This window comes from Mytilus galloprovincialis, chromosome 5 (assembly GCF_965363235.1).
Source record: "Mytilus galloprovincialis chromosome 5, xbMytGall1.hap1.1, whole genome shotgun sequence".
In the NCBI taxonomy this organism is placed as follows: Eukaryota; Metazoa; Mollusca; class Bivalvia; order Mytilida; family Mytilidae; genus Mytilus; species Mytilus galloprovincialis.
Genome location: NC_134842.1, coordinates 37,262,036 through 37,283,514, shown reverse-complemented (window position 1 = coordinate 37,283,514; position 21,479 = coordinate 37,262,036). Strand labels below are relative to the sequence as shown.

Genomic DNA, 21,479 nt, shown 5'->3' with positions numbered 1-21,479 from the left:
ACTTCTGAAATCATCAAAGATAAACCAACATTATTTTTCCAACTTTTCTAATTCATTTTTTTTATATAAGACCTTCAGATATTATCAATTATAAAATGGTGTCATATATTTGTGATTTTCTAACATTCAATACTGCTATGAGTAATCATATCTATCCTGCCAATATTCATCATCAGTTATGTTTTCTAAGTCTGTAAATTGTTTTAAATGGAATTTCGTAACTTGATAATTAACCATTGTTCTGATAGCAAAGTAGCCACAAATTGCTTCAAACACTATAAACAAAGCTTCTACAATATGTACAGCACGCTCAAATGGTAACAGTAATGGCTGAGTGTTGAAAAGTAGAAGTAATATGAGTGGTAACTGAATCAGTACTGTCAACAACCAGGAACCAGCTAGCTCTGGTACCTGCAATAAATAATTGTATCATCAAAACAAAATGTTTTCACTGCAATTAGCTAACATGTTTTATTTTAATTGCAATTTCTAGCTTTTCAAAGGACGAAAGTTTCCAATATTTATTTTTTTACTCTAGTTTTATTTCATGAACGGTTGGTTTTCTCTTGTTTGACATCTAGACAAATATATTTTAATTCATAACTAGAAAAGCTTTGGGTTGTTGTCTCATTAATCTTCATGTTTAGTTCATATTGTATATTAAAAGTGTTTGAAAAATTATGACAAATGGGCAGAAGCCTGCAAAATAAATGAAAGTATTATGAGGTTTGACATAAATTTGATCTTTGTGAGGTCAAACTATCCAGAGAGGTTTTGTCTAGATTCTTACAATACATTGTGCAGGCGAAGTCAATATGTAAAAAAATCTTCATGTTTAATGTATGATGTTTGGCAATTTAATGTGAAAGGGGATGTTATATGTCACATATTTTTATTCAATCACCTAGTGAATCTCTATGATTTTGCCCATCAATTTTTGTAGTGATTTGATTTTTGGTGTTTTAACGCCAGGTTTAAGCACTATATTTAGGCTATTTCCTGGTAGCCAGTTTTATTGGTGGAGGTAGACGGAGTGCCAAGAGAAATACACCAACCTTCGATAGGAGAACTGACAATCCTAGTCAATTAAGATGGAGTGGAGTGCACCTGCACGAGTGGGGTTCAAACTCACAACCTCAGTGTTGACTGGCTAGTGATTATAGTAGTTACTACTCAGACCACTCAGCCATTGAGTGAAAATGGACACTAGATTATTCTCAAACAGCAGGGATGACAACACTTTTTCAGTAAAATTTTTAAGTCTGAAGGTATTTTAAATGATTTCTGTATATTACATAAATCTTACCCTTTCTGCTAAGTTGCCAACAAAACCAACATATAATCTGACGACCTCCATTATGGTAAACACTACATATATGGCTATCAGTAATATCAGATATAAGGTGGACAAGTAAGAAAACTGAAAAAAATATACCAATCACTGATTTGAAACATTTACGTTATAATAAAAATACAATCCATGGCAATATTTATAACAGTATAGTATAATACATCAACAAGTTCTTTGAATTTTTCAAATGATTAGAATTATATACTACATTCACATTTTTGTAAATTCAAATATCTTCTATCTAGAAAAATATGGCAAAAATTTGTATCTCAATGAAGTGTTTTCCTATAAATGAAATGCTGATTTCCAGCAAATAGTGAAATTGTAAATACTGATTGAAGGTCAATTTGGCTATCATGATTATAGCACATAAATTAGATATTTCACAAACTAATGCAGAGTTTGCATGGTACCAGTTCATAATACTGGCTTCTTGCCTTTCTTAACTTAGTTATTCTTGATTAAAAAAAGTATATGTACACTGAATCACAGAAGAATAAACATACATTTACATCAAAAATACAATATAATTCTGTAAGATAAAAAATACTATATACAAATGATATAATAACAGTTAACAAGTAACATAAACAGAGGTACAGTAAAAACATGACTAAATTAATTCAATTATACTGGTCATATAACTAGCTTTCTAAAAATCTCAAAATGCTTCTTCTCCTGATATTGAAATGATGCTTTTATACACACTAACATTTGGTTAATGTTCTGCCAAATAGATATCGATGGACAATGTCATGAACAATACTACACATGTAGAAAGACATGCAAGAAGAAAATTAGAGAAATATTCATGCCTACCCTTGTTATCTTACTTTATTCGTGAAAAAAACATTTTGTGCAAATAGAATATCAATATTGTAGATATTTACCTTTACTTCAAATGTGACCAGTGTCGCTGTTAGCCAGAATGGAGCATAGAAAATGTTAAAGAAAAGTGCCATCTGTAGGGGCAGGTTTGTAACATATTCATTCCCTGAAAATTAAAATAAAAATATGCTATAGTAATACTTAATTTGTTCAACATGTAGGGCTGTTCATTGTATTAACATACTGACAATCAAACTTACTTTCAGGATTAACAGCATCATAAACCTTATTGCTAGTTGTTAGCTGCAACCAAACTCTACAATAATCAGAATATTAAATTCATCACATTTTGCTTCTCTAAGGGGGGTCTCATTGGGGACACTGGAGTGCCGATTTTTTGTAAGCGTAACATGTGAAAGTCAAATTATTGTGTCTTGAAAATGGGAAATGAGGTCTAGTGGGACCCAGGAAATGACAAAAAAATGAGAATTGCTTACATACATAGTGTAAGCGGGATACTGGAATCTGACAAAACAGTAAGCAGGATCCAGGATCCCAACTCCCCAATGAGACCCCCTCTAAGATGGCTTCATTAAGTTCATTAACACCTGAACCTAGTCAATCAAACGTTCATGTAGATGAGATGAAATCTAATAATTTACATAAATAAAAGTGTACATATTTACTATAGTGATGGTCTTTCAATCCTAATTTACAAATTAAATGATTCAGATGCTTATTTGTGTTTAAATCGGTGTCAGGATTGGAATCGAAAGTTGTTATGAAATTGTAATACACAGAAATGAATGCGGCATACGGAGAATCAATGATATTAAAGTCGGCACCATTGGCCTTCAGAAGACGAAGTCTTCTTCCACCAAAAATTACAACTCCAGCTAGACCCTTTTGTTATCGACATAATTGATGTTGCCAATAATTAACAAGTTCCGGGTCGAATCCGATACCGATACCAATAGTATATTCACCTGTTACCTATTACCTTATCTGTATGTTCCGCATCTGACAGGCGCACCACCAAACGGTGTATTTAGGATTTTGCTATATACACAGGTCATAATCACAGGGTTGACACAACTAAATTCAATCATTGTCAAATTGTTCCCTATTATAGTATTTTAATCAGTAATACTTTCTAAGATAACAATACGAATACTAAAAATCTGGACTTAAATAAGGCGTAAAGGTACAGTTTTCAATTTGTTAGCAGGCATGACGTAAAACAGCGAATAAAGAATTCAACTTTATTTACAATGCTGTTGATTAAAAAATACTCCATTCCAGGACCTTTTGTTTTCCAAATAATTAATATTACCAATAATTGATAAGTTCCAGGTCGACAGGTTCAAACAGAAAGATTTTGAAAGCAGAGAAAACTGTGTATTTTATAATTGGCATAACTTTATCGGATGACAATACCAATACTAAAATAAGGCTTATGAATAGTCATATACTTCAATTCAGTCACGGACCCGCGATATCAAAGATGTGTTCTAGTATACATATACTAGTATACATATACTAGAACACACCCGCGAAATCGCGGGGAAATAGAGTGTATATACATGTAATCTGTAAACAAAATTATAATTTGAGAATATCAGGAGAGGTATCAAAAGTCAAAGGTACTTGGGGACTGGGCACATTTTTTTTTTTGCCCTCCCCTATTTCCAAATACCGATTTTTATTCTTTCTGTTTTTCTGTATACTATGAACAAAAATATATATACTATAGTTACTATATAAAACGGTCACTGATATATTAAAAGTCACCTCAGTAAACTATTGGAATTTAAAGTAAATTATTGCAAACTTATACAATTTATTCATAGTATATATGTATCATTGGCAGATCCAGAAATTTTCATAAGTGGGGGCCAACTGACTGCCTAAGAGGGGGCCTACTCCAGTCATGCTTCAGTGACTCCCTATATAAGCAAACAGTTTTTTTCTCAAAAAGGGGGGCGGGACCCCTGCCCCCCTAGACCCCTCCTCCTAAATCCGCCTCTGTGTGTGTAGTATACAGGAATATTTCAGTGACCGCTTTATCTATAGTATATGTATGATCATAGTATACAGAAAAACACAAAAAAATAGTGTTCTGTCTCAAGTACTAATTCAAATTATGTTTAATTTCAAAACAGGCCTAAAGGGCAGCGGAAGTCTTTTATATTTCTCAAAAAGTCAGTACGATGACGGAAACAATATATGGACGCATTTATTATCGTTTTCCTCCCAATATAACCCAAACTGAAATACTTTAAGCAAGGATGATAAATGCTAGAACACCCCCGCGAAATCGCGGGCATCCAAGGGTGGTTGAAAGTATGTAAAGTGTTGTAGGTTGAATTTTTGTAAAAAAATAATGACTGGAGAATATTTCAGGAAAGCTGATAAAAAGTTATAGGTACTTGGGGACAGGACAATTGTTTTTCAACCCCTTCTCCTTTTATCCCAAAATTTCCATTTTTTTGTTTTCTATTTATTTCAATATGAACATACGTTTAGTATGTTATGAACATACATTACTATAAATAAAGTGTGTTTGCTTTTAACCATCAATTCTCAGTTAACTTATCAATCCACGGCGGTCATTGATATATTATATAGACCCTCTTTATTTAATATACTTAGTGACCCGATGAATTTTTGTAAGAGACTTTATGACTGAAGAATTTCAGAAAAGGTATGAAATGATTTAGATACTTTGGGACATGACAATTGTTTTTCTAGCCCGGCTCCTAATTTTTTCCTCAGAATTTCCTATAATTGCTCTTTTATTGATTTCAATAATGTAAGCGTTTATCTGTATATTATGAACATACATTACTATAAATAAAGTGTATTTGCTTTTTACTATCAACTATCAATTTACTAATCGATCCACAGCGGTCATTGACATATTATATAGAACATCTTTATTTAATAAACTCAGTGACCGCCGTGGATAGTTAACTTGAAAATAAATGCAAATACACGTAATTTAGGTCTTTGTTACATGTATGTACAAAGTACAGAAAAAACGCAAACCAGATGTCTAGTCTGACTTAAAATTTCATCCAATGACGGGACAATATCCGGATGCCTTTTTTTCTAGTTTTTCTCCCAAAATAACTCAATCTGAATAATCATATAAATGGATGACAAATGCGACTATGCACTGTACCTATAAGACACAGAGGCGTGTTGATTTATTTATTGTGGAAGGAAAAGAAGCGACACACAAAATGAGGTCTTCTCGTTTAATAGTTTAGATATATATATGTGCTGATTTACTTGCAACACTTTTTTTGCCTACTGCATCCTCTGATTTGTTTGGTATTGTTTCTGCATATTACTTGCTTCATGTCCAGTGGCAAATATTTCAAACATGTTCAAATACAGTAACATGTAAATTATGACTTACTTTGACATAATTTTAATAACAGTGCATACATGTAAATAAATTCCAAAATAATAACCCAATGTTTGATTGACTAGGTTCAGGTGTTAATGAACTTAATGAAGCCATCTTAGAGGGGATCTCATTGGGGGGTTGGGATCCTGGATCCCGCTTACTGTTTTGTCAGATTCCAGTATCCCACTTACACTATGTATGTAAGCAATTCTCATTTTTTTGTCATTTCCTGGGTCCTGTTAGACCTCATTTCCTGCTTTCAAATGTCACGCTTACAAAAAATCGGCAATCCTGTGTCCCCAATGAGACCCCTCTTAGAGAAACAAAATGTAATGAATTTAATATTCTGATTATTGTAGAGTTTGGTTGCAGCTAACAACTAGCAATAAGGTTTATGATGCTGTTAATCCTAAAAGTAAGTTTGATTGTCAGTATGTTAATACAATGAACAGCCCTACATGTTGAACAAATTGCCACCTTGAGGGTAAATATATATCAAAGGCAGTAATGGGGTACCCTACATGAAAATTGATGATATAAAACTATGCTATAACTTTTATGAGAAGCATTTACCTAAGTTGATCCTAATGGTTGTACCAGAACGAGATTGGACAAATGATGATAAAAGAAGTAGAACAGTAGAAAGGTTCATTTGTTGCCAAAGGTAGCAAATATTGGGAGGTGTGATGATAAATGCCAAAATAGTATTCTTACTACATTGTATCATGCATTCATGTCATGATCATCTGTTTTGATAATGGTTTAATTGAATAAATTGTTTAGGCCAAAAATAAAATATTGTTTGTTTCCCCTCACACGACCGACCCGGTAAAATCACCGCGACCTGAAAATTTTTATTGGCCATTTTTGTCCACTATTTTTTTTTTGCTGTTGGTTATTGGTGTGATCTTTCCGATGCTGTAGTCAACGAGCGTTGGTTTTTGGTGATACCTTTCCGATGCTGTAGTCATCAAGCGTTTTAAATCAAGGCATTTTTGCAAGGAAGCGCCTACATGATTCGGAATCAAGGAAACAAACAAAATGCTTTGACTCAGGTGGCAGAAACCAGTTATTTTACAATAAATCTTTAGAATTTCATGGATTTTTGATTTTATTTTCTTGAAAATTCATTCAAGCTTATATACAAATAAAATGTATGGTTTCAAGGAACTAAGATGTGTGCGTGCTTGTGTAAATATATAGAAAACCTTTAAATTTGGGTGTCTGTCCAGCATGGAGATTTAAAAATTTATAAATGCATTGCAAATAAGGCAAAAAATGTGATGCTCTGATACCAATCTAATCCTCACCTGCAGAATCCTGCTAAAAGCCGACAAGAATTTTAGCCAAAAATCAAGAGAGAAAGGATATTCAGTGAATTAGAGCCTTGTCCGAACCTATCCTTACCATCAAAATCTCAAGATATTTTTGTTTACATAAAACTGAATTTTTTCCCCACTTTGATTGGATGCCGTCATGTGAGGAGACCACAATTTTGACATCTGATTGGACCTATATGTGAAGGAAATCCCCAACCTGTGTATGCAACTACTTACTTGTGTAGTACAGTAGCCTAGAATTTACATTCATTTATTTTTTCAGTCCACTTGATGCAATTATATACCTCAATACTTAACTATAACAAATTTCTGCGTGGGACACATGTTCTGGTACACCAAAACTGGTACCTGCCACCTCACGATTTGTTTCTGTGCAAGGGTGATCTTTTTTTGAAAATAAAAAAAAAAACTGAAGCATCTTTTAACCCGCTGAGTGCATCTTGATTTGCTTTGTGTCAAACCTCTGTTCTTGTTTGAAGGATAAAATCTTAAAAGACTTTGAGTAAAAATGGTCTGAATCGTGCTTTAAAATCTATCTGCTATGCTTTGAACAGGTTGGGCACAAGTCTGAAAATGTGGGATACATGTATTCCCTGCTTTCAGGGAACGTCCCTGTTTTCTGGTGTAAAAAAAATAGTTCAAATGGGATTTCCTTTTTTAATTTATGGCATGAAAATTACAAAAAAGGCACGTTTTAATGTTAGAACTGCATCAGTAGAATTCGTAAATACTTATTAAAAGTATTTTAGGAAATACAAAAGTGAAAACATGAATATAATTTGAAGCCTTGTTTCTTCTAGAACTCGAAAAAACATACAAATCTTTGTTTAGGAATCAATTGACCAAGCTGCATGATCCAGGTGTTACTGAACATAACTAAATTATGTTCACTTCTATTGAAAATTTTTATTCACTGAATTTTAATTCCCAAGTGAATGACATGTATCTTTTTGTCATCTAATAATTGATTATCAAGGTATGAATTGGTGAACAAAGGAATTGTTTTGTTGTGAGTTATGCATCAAATTAGACTTGAAATAAGCTTGACTTTTTAACTAAAAAAACACTTGCTATCATTAAGCATTGTTATCACAAGTAGAATGTGCGCTTTTGTAGATTTCATGGCTATATCCTTATTCTATCCCGTCATTTCCATTTACGGGAAAGAATGAAGAGGCATATATATTTTATGTTGTATATTGTGTAGCGTGAAATTATGAATAAAGGAAAGATTGCACTGCCCATATTTACCTGTTTTTCTTACATTATTAAACGAAATAAACTTCATTAATTACTAATTAAGGTCAAATCACTAATATCGTTTATTTCGTCATTAGAGTTATAACTTTTATTACGAAATAAACCAATATATAGATTGCACCATATTTATTGAATTTGTATGCATAATACGGCATAAAATGAGAATCAGTATATAGATGTATACAAACATATCTTTAAAGACAAAAATTAAATAATAAATATCGTTTATTTCGTAATTAGAGTATTATAAATAAACTTTGTTACGAAATAAACCGATATATAGATTAAACCATATTGATTGCATTTTTCATACTAATATACTAATACGGGATAGTTTAAACTATCCCGTATTTGGCATCACAAATTGAATATTCATATTTCTTTTCCCCCCAAAAAATCTTTACCCCTTTTTTTTATAACATCTCCCCAAAGAAAACCCTTTCTTAAACTTTTATATAGATTAATTAATTATTCTTTTCTATCCCGTTCTTTATTGAAATCGTCTTCTTTATACTGATCCTCATTCTATCCCGTATTCAATATAAAAAGACACTTCTTTATTGAAATCGTCTTCTATATACTGATCCTCATTCTATCCCGTATTTAATATATAAAGACACTTTTTTTTTTTATTTATTGAAATCGTCTTCTCTATACTGATCCTCATTCTATCCCGTATTTAATATAATAAGACATGTTTTTAATATAAAAAGACACTTCTTTATTGAAATCGTCTTCTATCGTCTTCTATATATACTGATCCTCATTCTATCCCGTATTTAATATAAAAAGACACTTCTTTATTGAAATCGTCTTCTCTATACTGATCCTCATTCTATCCCGTATTTAATATAAAAAGACACTCTTTTTTTTTATTGAAATCGTTTTCTATATACTGATCCTCATTCTATCCCGTATTTAATATAAACAGACACTTCTTTATTGAAATCGTCTTCTCTATACTGATCCTCATTCTATCCCGTATTTAATATAAAAAGACACTTCTTTATTGAAATCGTCTTCTCTATACTGATCCTCATTCTATCCCGTATTTAATATAAAAAGACACTTCTTTATTGAAATCGTCTTCTATATATACTGATCCTCATTCTATCCCGTATTTAATATAAAAAGACACTTCTGTTTATTGAAATCGTCTTCTATATACTGATCCTCATTCTATCCCATATTTAATATAAAAAGACACTTTTTTTTTTATTGAAATCGTCTTCTATATACTGATCCTCATTCTATCCCGTATCTAATATAAAAAGACAACTTTTTTAATGTAAAAAGACACTTTTTTAATATAAAAAGACACTTTTTTAATATAAAAAGACACTTTTTTAATATAAAAAGACACTTCTTTATTGAAATCGTCTTCTATATATAGTGATCCTCATTCTATCCCGTATTTAATATAAAAAGACACTTCTGTTTATTGAAATCGTCTTCTATATACTGATCCTCATTATATCCTGTACTCAATATAAAAAGACACTTTTTTTATTGAAATCGCCGTATACATGGTATATTAGGGGAGAGAATGAGGATCATAATAATACACATCTTATGATATTTTTTTAAGAAGATATAAACTGAAATCTTTCCTTTATTCATATAAAAAAATAGCATAGTTTTATATATGTTGCAAATCGGCATTTTTCTTCAATCCCGTACGGGATAGAAACACGATATATACTGATCCTCATTCTATCCCGTATTTAATATAAAAAGACACTCTTTTTTTTTATTGAAATCGTCTTCTATATACTGATCCTCATTCTATCCCGTATCTAATATAAAAAGACACTTTTTTAATATAAAAAGACACTTTTTTAATATAAAAAGACACTTCTTTATTGAAATCGTCTTCTATATATAGTGATCCTCATTCTATCCCGTATTTAATATAAAAAGACACTTCTGTTTATTGAAATCGTCTTCTATATACTGATCCTCATTATATCCTGTATTCAATATAAAAAGACACTTTTTTTTTATTGAAATCACCGTATACATGGTATATTACGGGAGAGAATGAGGATCATAATAATACACATCTTATGATATTTTTTTAAGAAGATATAAACTGAAATCTTTCCTTTACTCATATAAAAAAAATAGCATAGTTTTATATATGTTGCAAATCGGCATTTTTCTTCAATCCCGTACGGGATAGAAACACGATATAGCCGATTTCATTACATTAAATGAATAGGAAAATAAGAAGGTCCCTGTATACTGGTTTTTTTTTAACACCAGAAAACTGGGGTGTACTGTACACTGAATTAGAATACAGGGAATATCCCACTTTTCTTGACTTGAGCCTTACCTGTTAAATTTTAGACAAATTCAATATAGAAAACCATGTCAAGGAATAAAATAAAATAATTTGCCTACCTACCTACCCATACCCTAACAACCTCAGTCGGGTGAGGGGAAACAAAGATATTTTTAATGTTGGCCTTAGTGTATTTGATAAAAATCTGTAGGAAAGAAGTTCGAAAACAGAAAGGACTCAGGAGTAGAACCAGTAGTTAAGTATAGATTCATTGTGAGGTAACCTGCTGCTGAAATCAATCTGAGTGTTGTGTTTCAACATGATTTTTACATGAAACAACTGTACCAGCTAAACCTTCACAGAATAACAGGATTTTAACTAAGTTTATTAACCTGTCTTTTTCAGTTGGTATTGTTGTGGATCCTGTGCATCTTTTGATATGGGAAACAACACGTCAGTGAATGATGTGACCGTTTTTCTTAGAGATCTCCCCAAAAGTGGAGAATCCATGTTTACCTTTTAGCGGGGTATGTCACATGATGTAAACATCCGGTTTGCATTTCAATATTTTCGTAATTTTATTCAGAAACAGTTGCTTTTTTAGTTTACAGTATTTGATATTTTCATAATGAAATATGATTTCAGAAATAAAATTCAAAACTTTGGAAGTAAAGTTTAATTTTTACAAAACTGTGAGATTTTTCTGATGACCAATCAAAATTTCGCACCAAATTTCAAACAAGCGGAAACCTTCACACGAAAACGTAAACACATGAAACAGGTCGATAATTTCATAGTCTGTGGTAAAAAAAAACCTAATCACAAAATAATCTGGTAAAATTGATTAATGGTGATAATGAATTATAAGTGACATAAGCCTATATGTTACGAAAGATTGATGGGAAAAGCCTGTCATGCACCCCCTTTTATATTATTTTCAAATCATTTAAAACTATTTTTGATTTTCATATAACTATGTTAAACAAGTGTGTACTCATACCAATATACCAATAATCTTACATCTTGTGGTCTCAACTCACTTGCCTTCTTGGTATCTTATTTCTTTAGATATCCCAGTAACACATCTTATCACTCCTTGCTGACCTAAGAAATATCTGTCCCACTCGATCTATACACCTTATCGCTATTTGTCCGCCATTACTGGATATCACACAGGTACCCGTAAAATTTTGACATCACAATACAAAATATCTGACACCACAATGGAAAAGTGATTGTTATATGCGTCAAAAGTTCAAGCGGCCGGGTCAGCCGGGATTAGTGATAAGGTGTATTGACGTCATACAACATGTGTACAACAATCACTTTTCCATTGTGGCGTAAGATATTTTGTATTATGATGTCAAATTTTACGTGAACCTGTATAATGTCCGGTTATCGTAATGGCAGACAAATTTATAGGAATACACCTTATCGCTATTTGTCCGCCATTACTGGATATCACACAGGTTCCCGTAAAATTTTGACGTAACAATACAAAATATCTGACGCCACAATGGAAAAGTGATTTTTGTATGCGTCAAAAGTTCAAGCAGCTGGGTCAGCCGGGATTAGCGATAAGGTGAATGGTAGTCTGATCTGTAATTTTATCCATTGTGTCCTATTCGAAATTTGACATCTTTACTGAGTTAATTTGCATGGCGGTTGATGCATGCATAGCTGGAGACGCATACCTTGTTGATTTTCCTGGTTGCATATTCCCTCAGTGACACCTGTTGTAACTGTTGATTAGGACGTAAAACTTGTCATGAATATGTTGCCATTTTTTTAATTGTTTTACAATCTAGATAACAGGATTCCGGTTGAGGCATATGTACAAGTTTTGAAAATTGATATAGTTGGCAGGTCTGCATGGTCTCTTTAGGTAAAATGTTGCCCTTTATTTACCCATACATGTACAATGTATGTTTGCGCCACAACACAAAATATCTGTAAATCAAATTAAAAGTTTACATAAATACATGTATGTATGCATTTTATCACTGAAAAGTAATACCCATAAATGAGCATGATGAGGATAGTTCCAGAAGTAAGTCCCTATTATAAACTTGCAATCTATTGATTTACCCTTACATGCATGTGGGAATTTTGAAAATCAACCAGAACAATCACATCATTTTAAAACAGATAGACACTTAAACAATTGACAACAATCATTTTTCATTGCTCGTGTTATATATTTTCCCCAATGACCTCAAATTTTTGCAGCCCCTTTAAACATTAATGAGGTCTGGAAATGATAGACAAATAGCTAGCCATTAGATGTATTTTGCTTGATGCTATAAGGTATATTTAAACCGTGAATAATTTCTTTCTTCATGTACATTGTACTACATATACTGATATATGTAGATTAATACTTTTTGGGATTTGGTGCCGTGGTTAGTGATTTTCTGATTTGGAACTATTCAGTTAAATGAATCCAACACAGAATCCCAAAAGAGATTATCTGCTGGTCTGTTCATATCCTGATTCCACCTGTAACCATAGGTCAGTCTTATCAGGCATTTTCCCTTCAGTGTACTAATTAAACTTTTATTTTATTTTGCAAACCCTGCATTTTTAATGTCTCAAGTGGAGAAGTATTGTAACATGCTTGATGTAGTACTATCTCTATGTAAGATATCAAACTTTATCATTATTGGAAAATCAGTTCAAATTTCATGTCATGTGTATGCATGATGCTTTTTTGATGCATTATAAAATATTCAGCTATCAAAATTCCAATACTTTTATTCATGATGATGTTTTTTTTCCAGGTTTTGAGTATACTCAAAGACAAGACAAAATGTTATGAATCTCTGAATATAATGGAATTACAAAATAAAGAAAATGTCTGCCAGTTTGAAAAGGTACTCATATTCATTTACAAAGATCTGGACATTTTTTCACCTTATTTCGGTCATTTTGAGATAACTTAAAAGTTGGTGCCCTTCTTCAAAAAATGATTGTCAAAATCTCATAACTGAGTATACTTATACTCGTAGCCTCAACGAACTTGTTCAACTGCTGCATTGCATTTACTTCATGAATTTTCCTACCATTATCCTAAAATCGTTCAAGAGCAAGAGCTTATAGTTTAATAAGAAGGGAACGCAACAGTTTGAAAATGAAAAAAAATTAATGACTCAAAACTATAAATTTCTCAGACATTGCTAACGTTTCTTTCGATTTTGAAAACAAAATTAAAACTGGAAGTTTTGCGAAATACTAAACCGAGTTATTCCGGACTCATTTCCAAGATTAGTTTTGTTTATAAAATTCACAGGAAATCATCAGCGTTTTAATTTACCAAATACTAGCTTTTTTATTGCCTAAAGCCAATAAACCTTTTGTTCAATACATGTATTTAATTTAGTTTAAAGTTTTCAATGTATGTCATTGATATATTACCTTTTTTTTTCTTAGACTGTTATGGACATACAGAAAATAACGAGGACTCCATTGAGGACACCTCTTCATGATGTTAGAAATCAGGATGTAATAAACAGGAGTTTAAAGAAGACAGTTCTTAGTCATGTGATAGCAGCAGAGCCATCTTTGAAGACACCCACCAGAAAATCTTCCAAGTGTGTATTTAAAATGCATTGATAACAGTATACCAAATGTGTCATAATGTAAAAAATTGGGGGATTATTGTAAAGTATTTTATCAATTCAAGTTACATGTGATGAAAGTCACAAAATGTAAGGAATAGGAATGCTAATTATAAAAAAAGAAGGTGTGGTTTAATTGCCAATGAGACAACTCTCCATCAACTCTAGATCTCCATAAGAGACCAAATGACACAGAAATTAACAACTATATGTCACCATACGGCCTTCAACAATGAGCAAAGCCTATACGGCAAAGTCAGCTCTATAAAAGGGCATGAAATGACAATTTAAAATAATTCAAACAAGAAAACCAACTGCCTAATTTATTTACAAAAAATGAAAGAAAACATATATATGTAACACATAAACAAACAAAAGTTCATACTTCAAACTTTAATCACTTTTATATCATTTACAGATAAACATCTAAAATCAATCTTGATATTTGTTGTTATGAAAATGAAATATACATTTTTAAATTTTAGGTTAATGATGATATTTTTTCATGATTTATTTTTGTAGAATAAGGCGGTCAATTCTTGTGTACCAAGACAAAGAGAATCAGCCTGAAGAAGAAATAAAGAAATTAGCTTTTAAGGAAGTGTCTAAAGTCATCAACAATGCTCAGCATGTAAGTCATGTAGGGCATTGATAGGTCAGACTACTACATCAAGGAATATTCAAGATAATTTATATTTTGAGCGTGAAGTATTGCATAAGGTGCAAATTTTCAAGATATACCCTTGTTATTGTTACCTTTAGAAGCAAACGATTGGTTGATTTTGAAAAGACCATATCCATCTATAAAAAACTTGAATAAAAGTCCATCTTGACTTATATCTACACAATAGTGATCCATTTGATTTGTGATTAAGTTCAAATCAAAAATGATAAAATTTGAACAGGCAAGTGATGAAGGTGGTGTTTGCAGTGACTCTTTTACTTTACTAAGTTGTTATTATATGTAGAATTCTAATTGAAAACAAGCAATATGTAATTACTATATAAAACTAGAAAAGTACATTTTATCTGTATAACAAAGAATGAAAGATAATCATGATAATGTAGATAGTTAAACAAACTTATAATGATCTGAACTGAATGTGAACATGTTTATTTTACAAACTTGCTCTATAATTTGTTGTTAACAAATCAATATATTTTCAAAATTGGGTTAATCTTTTTAAACTTTTCTATTTACTTACAGTTAATTTGTCCGCCTGTAGTTAATGTGGTACCAGCTACACCAATATGTAATAAAACAGTATCTTACAGTCCTGACAATGTCAGAGATCTACAATTTGACGATTGTCAAATCACTGAAGATCTCAAATCAGCAGATAATGATCAGGAGACTTCAAGCAGAAGCAAGATATCTATTAACACATCACAACCAGTGAAGACAGATGAATCTGAGGAACTGCAGCCAACAAATATTGACAGTGATTTATATGCAGAAAACAATCATCAGATTATTGTTGACAGTGACATTTTGATTGGTCTTGAAGAAATTTATGGTGATGTTTACACTGACAGTTCAGATGTATTATCTGAAGCTGTCAAAGACTTAAGCAACACTGAGTTATCTCCCTTGCAAAATTCTGTTACAGACAAGAATGGAAGTGTTATAGTTGGAAATGGAAGTGACCACACATATGCTGGGTTCTCATGTCACATGTGTAGTGTTGATGACAAACATGATGTCAATGAGTGTGGTACTTCTCCAATGACACCTGTTTCTAAAACAAGTACTGAAACTTCTACTGAAATGCCATCTCTACAGGAGACAGGATGTTCACCTCTTGTTAAAGAAACCAGAGACATTGGTTCTTTGGTGGAAATTAGTACACATGACATGGCATGTTCACCCTGTCACACCTGTAGTGTGGAGCAGGAAACAATGACAGAGCCTGTCACACCTGTCAAACTACCAGAGATGTGTGACATATCAGTCCAGCATTTGATTGACACTGTCACATCTGCATGTTCTCCAATACCATGTGACATGAAATCTACAGCATGTTCTCCAATAAGCAATCAGTTTACAGCTCAGTATAGTGATGACAGTTGTTCTGTTTCCACTATGACAAATGCTACACCTGTAAAACATGACATGGCATTACAGGTATTTATTGTTTTCAATTTTAAAAAACAGTTGTTAATGAAATAGTGTATGAAAAATTAGGATATATACCAACTTTTTATCATCTTAGTTAACATTTTTATGATTTTCAGTAATAAATATCTTGTATGAATAAAAACAAAATACATATGAAAAAGTTCTCTCATAAAAAAGAGAAATAAAAAGTTGTCAAAACACTCCCTTAATTTGTTTAAACAATTCAAATGCATCTTTAACTTAGTTTTTAAACATGTAAAATTACATCCTTATATACTTGTACAATGATACTTTACTACTTGAGATAAGTTGATAGTTGAATATAATTTTTGCATTTTGTATGATGCCTACTTTTGTTTTCAGGCAGTGCCAGATACAAGGTCTGTTTTATGTTCACCTCTTCACCCACTACACACCAAGGACTGTGGAATATCTGCCACGTCCACACAGTCTGATGTGATGACCAACACGGTCATTGTGGAACAGATGGACCAAGGTGTGGATGTTCGTCCAATGATGAACACGGGATCTACGATGACGGAATACCTCTTAGTAAACAGTGAAACATCAATGACACCTGTTAAACTTCTCAATAAGAAAGGACATAGGTAACAAATCAGCTAATTAGAATCTGTTTTATAACTGGAAAACAGTGGTATTTTTATCAAATGAATGTGTATTGAATTATTAAATAATTACATCTGTAATGGTAACTGGCCAAATGGTTTACCTTGTGGCTTATCAAACAGGGTTTCACATTATAAATGTCACATGACACTAACAGTATTTGTAAGTCGTTAAAAGATGTATATCAAAAAGTAATTGGAGGCATTCCCAAGAAAATTTATAGCATTGTTAATATTGGATGCAAAGTTATGTCCACAATTTTTACGTTATGTAAAAATAAACATGAAAATTGTATTGGTTTTTAAAAAAATACAACTTTATTTATAGGATTACTGCAGATGAGATCAGAAAGCAGCATCCTAGAATCTTGGCCAATAAACTAGACACTTATGCTCTGGAAGCTGAACGTTATAAATTAGATATAGGGAAAGTAGAAAAAGAAAGGGATCATTTTAAGTCTAGAATAACAGAACTTAAGGCAGTGATCAAAGAAAAACAGAAGATAATAAATGATGACCAAGGGAAAGTGGATCTTGAGAAAAAGAATTTGAAGGTATGCACATTATATTATTGTGAAGTTTGTTATTTTTTCAGAGATAAAAATGTTTTAAGAATTTTATTTTGTTTATTCACATCAATTTTGTGTTTTCAAATATATATATATAAGAGTTGAAATTTGGCTTTATAATTCATAAAAAGTCCATGATGCTTTAGCCTTATGTAAAGTAAAGATAAGAAAACTTTTGTGATCAACATTATTATTAGATGTAATATATATGCTTTTAAAAGCTATATGGGAAACTACTAAAGGAATGACTGTAATATTTTTTCTGTCTATGAAGAAACAACATAAAAAATTTGATGAACATTAAAAAACGTGTAGGGTTTTTTTTTTTAGTTGTACACCACATTTTTTATGTTATTTTTTCGAATAAACAGAAAATATTTGAGTCATTTCTTATAATTTGATTCTAAATTCTATTTAAAAACGAGTAAATCATGGAGAAACGTTGATGACATCACAGTCACATGATAAAATTCTGTCTATGATATGATAAACAAAACAACATCAGCCAATCAGAAGATGTGTTACATCCAAAATTAAATTATTAGGTTTTAACTAATAGTGTCAAAGTTATTCACCAATAGATTTAAAGCTTTTGTTCTATATTCATAATATCGTTAACAGGGTTTTTATTGTTGATTTATTCTGCTTATTTACCCCTTCCAGAAAGATTATGAAGAGAAAATAGAAAAATTGAGCAAAAGCCTTCAGGAAAGTGAACAGATAGTAAGAGATCAGAATGAAGAGATAATTCAGTTGAATGCCAGATCTTCAGAAGAAAAAGATCAGTTTGTGTCAGAGATTGAAAGTCTGAAAATAAAGTGTAGTGAAATGGAAATACAATTAGCTGATTCTACACAAACAAAAACCTTTGAGGTATTACAAAAAGAATTATCATTCATTCATAATTATAAGTCTTGTTTTAAAAATATTAGATGTAATGTATCATATATATTTTAAAAATGTTAATGCACAAAATGATTTGTAGTTATCTCCCTTTGCTTTGCTTGTTTTAAAAAAATTCTAAATTCAATTATTTTTTTACATATAAACTGCCAACTGGCTTCTGATTTTTGATTCTTCTAGCAGTACCCAGCCTTGGATGCAGTATAGTTTTCATAAATTTAAAAAAAAGAAAAAAATTAAGGAAGGGAGATAATTCAGAACTGATGTTTAGATACAAAATATTTGACCAACCTTTTTGTACTAAATCAATTTTTTGTTTCATTGTTTTGTAGTATTTGCATATTTTTATTTAAACAAATTTGCACCAGTCACATGAAAAATAGCTCATGTCCTAATATTAATTTGGATTGTTTGTAAGAAATAAAGTACTGCAAATCCATATTTTCAAGGGAGTTAATTTACAACTATTGCATACAAAAGGAAATTTCTTGTATAAATTGAAATCCAACTTAATTGGACAAGCAAACAATATCAATAAATTTTTGAAAATAAATGAAATCTGAAATTATTTTTTCAACGACCCACTGGTGAACTATTTGATTCTAATGTTGTTAGTTTCTATGGCTCTATTTACATGATTTTATTGTAATAGAATGTTGCCATAATTGAATGATTTATACCATCATAGATTGCCACTTTAAAAGAAGAATTAGACAAGAAAAAGAATGATCATCAGATGAGAAGTGCACATAATCTGATCTTAGAGTTACAGACTGAGTTAGTAGAGTATAAAGAACTAACTGACAGTCTCAAGTTAGCAGAACAACTACAGGTATTCATTATTATATGGCTTTATAGTTCTTGTTTATAAATTATGGGCAAAATCTGTCAACAATATTTATCAGTTGTTTTTATTGTTGAAAGAATGAAAAAAAATTACATAATGGTTAATGTTATTTGAAGTTAATACAACCCATTCCTTGAAGCTGACCTGCTGTTACCTTGTGAGGCTTTTTAAGCTGTTAACCCACTTATTTTCAAAAGATGCTGCATGTTTCAATATTCATTTGATGTATATAATCAGACTTAATTAATATTCAGCACTTTTTTAATGAGTCAAGTATGATATTCATACTAGAAATGTGTATGACTCTATTAAAGCCCAGATTACTTTATTATGGATAAAATCTAATTTCTTTACCAGCTGTTAGATCAGAACAGATACTTTTTCATTGAGCGTTCTTTGAAAATTGAATAAATAAATGAGAATGTTTTAATTTCAGAGTGAGATACAGAATGTTGTGTCAGATAATTACAGGAAAGTCAGGTCAGCAGCTGACAGATTAATGAATATGAAGAGAGGAGTAGATGTACAGGTGTGTGAAGTTAACTTCTAGTTATCTAGTCATAAGATAGTGCTGTTCTTTGACCATTGGTCAAAGGATGTTATTGAAATTCTGAGGAAATGGTCAGAAAAATAAATAACTCAACCTTTTCATGATATAAACCATATTAAGTTCATAGGAGATGAGCAGATTTTTTTCTCTCTAAATAACTGGACCTCAAGTTATGAGATTTCCCCAAAATAATTCTAAATAAGTGGACCTTTCAAAATACATGACACCCAACCATAATTAAAGATATGATACAGAAAGTATTTTTCTAAACTAAATTGAATGTTTGTTCATGCATAAGGTTGTTATATGCTTTTGAAATTACTTTTGTTTCTGTTAAATCATGATTTTTTTTGACAGAAAAAGCTTTGATGCTTTCTTTAGTATCATTCTCTTCTTGATAAACATGATAAACACATTCCTCCTTTAAAATCTGGAAGGAATCTTAACCTAAGGTTAACATTGCAGAATTGTTTTATGATATTTACATAAATTCTTTCTTCATGTTCCATTACATACAATTGAACTTATATTGTTAGGGATATTAAATTGCCTTCATTTCTGAAAGAACAGATTTTTTTCAATATTCATATGCAGTTTATCATGCTCTAGGATCGTGCAATTTCATAATAATCTATAAAGTAGACAGTGCCTTAACCATTTATGTGTCTGTTGCCTGAATAAGCCATAATCTAAGGAACATGAGGAAGCATGATCGAATTTAAAAAAAATCATAAAATTTAAAGAAACTTAAATCTTTTTACAGAGACTTGAAGTTATGCAAAAACAATGTGAAAATGAGAAAGAAAGTGAGAGATTTGATACAGAGAAGAAAGAAATGGCTGACAATTATAACAGTCTGAAGAGTACTCTAGAAACATCTAGGTCTAGTATGATGCAGGTAAAAAATAGCATAGAAAAATTCTGATACATCTCTGTTATTTTGTTCATTTCATAAATAATTAACATGATTAAGCTTGGCATATTTTATGAAAAATTTAATGAAATGTTAAAAAAAAATATAATTTATGGAAAATTGCATTCCCTCATCTTGGGCAAATTTTTGAACTCTGAGTACATGTATTGCATAGCGTTTTATTTTAGAAAGGCTCAATCTAAATAAATGAGACAAGGGATGTTCAACAAAATACTTAAGACTTTAATCAAAAATTTGTTCAAGCTCCAAAATCAAATGGAAAATGCAAATTGGTTCTAATGAAAATAAATGTATATATACAAGATGCAGTATACTTTGAATTCTTAGATTCATTTATTTTCATGGATATCAATTTTCATGGATTGCTGAAATCTTGCATTTTTGTAGATATTTGATATTATGGTTATGCAAATCTCGAAATACAAAGCCTATTGAAATTATGTTATTCATCGAACACATATTCATGGTTACCTCTTTTCACGAAACCCATGAAAGTTGTTATCCAACGAATGATAATGAATTCACAGTAATATATCATTTATTTATTTTCAGATTGAAACATTATATGAGAGTACATCAGCTGATCTTTTAAGTGCCTCAAACCAAGTACAGATTCTGAGTAGAGAGTTAATGACCACAAGATCAGGTATGTATACTCACTTCAGGGATAGGAAAGTATTAGTGATCATTAGGGTTTATTTTGTAAAGTAGACTAATTACACTGTAGACTGAAATAAACGCATTTTTGCGCCTGTCCCAAGTCAGGAGCCTCTGGCCTTTGTTAGTCTTGTATTATTTTAATTTTAGTTTCTTGTGTACAATTTGGAAATTAGTAT

General features: G+C 31.2%; 2 protein-coding genes across 3 annotated transcripts in view; one reads left to right on the top strand and one right to left on the bottom strand.

The window, feature by feature from the left end:
• LOC143075740 (transmembrane protein 17-like) lies at positions 1-11,026 on the bottom strand. The gene is made up of 4 exons (XM_076251298.1): positions 10,871-11,026; positions 2,242-2,345; positions 1,307-1,420; positions 1-411 (listed from the first exon to the last, which is right to left on the bottom strand). The coding sequence occupies exons 1-4, from the start codon at positions 10,986-10,988 to the stop codon at positions 136-138; spliced, it is 612 nt and encodes a 203-aa protein (XP_076107413.1). The 5' UTR covers positions 10,989-11,026; the 3' UTR covers positions 1-135.
• Positions 11,027-11,192: 166 nt separating this feature from the next.
• The window catches only part of LOC143075739 (uncharacterized), a 29,863-nt gene continuing 19,576 nt past the window's right edge, over positions 11,193-21,479 (top strand). The window contains exons 1-12 of one of the 2 annotated variants that reach the window (XM_076251296.1): positions 11,193-11,259; positions 13,259-13,351; positions 13,908-14,068; positions 14,618-14,726; positions 15,303-16,220; positions 16,578-16,822; positions 17,169-17,394; positions 18,073-18,282; positions 19,001-19,144; positions 19,596-19,688; positions 20,473-20,607; positions 21,196-21,289. In XM_076251296.1, the coding sequence (XP_076107411.1) occupies positions 11,251-11,259; positions 13,259-13,351; positions 13,908-14,068; positions 14,618-14,726; positions 15,303-16,220; positions 16,578-16,822; positions 17,169-17,394; positions 18,073-18,282; positions 19,001-19,144; positions 19,596-19,688; positions 20,473-20,607; positions 21,196-21,289 (2,437 nt within the window). In that variant the 5' untranslated portion in view covers positions 11,193-11,250. Of the gene's footprint in view, positions 11,313-13,258; positions 13,352-13,907; positions 14,069-14,617; positions 14,727-15,302; positions 16,221-16,577; positions 16,823-17,168; positions 17,395-18,072; positions 18,283-19,000; positions 19,145-19,595; positions 19,689-20,472; positions 20,608-21,195; positions 21,290-21,479 lie in introns of both variants that reach the window. The other variant, XM_076251297.1, reaches the window with a different exon arrangement.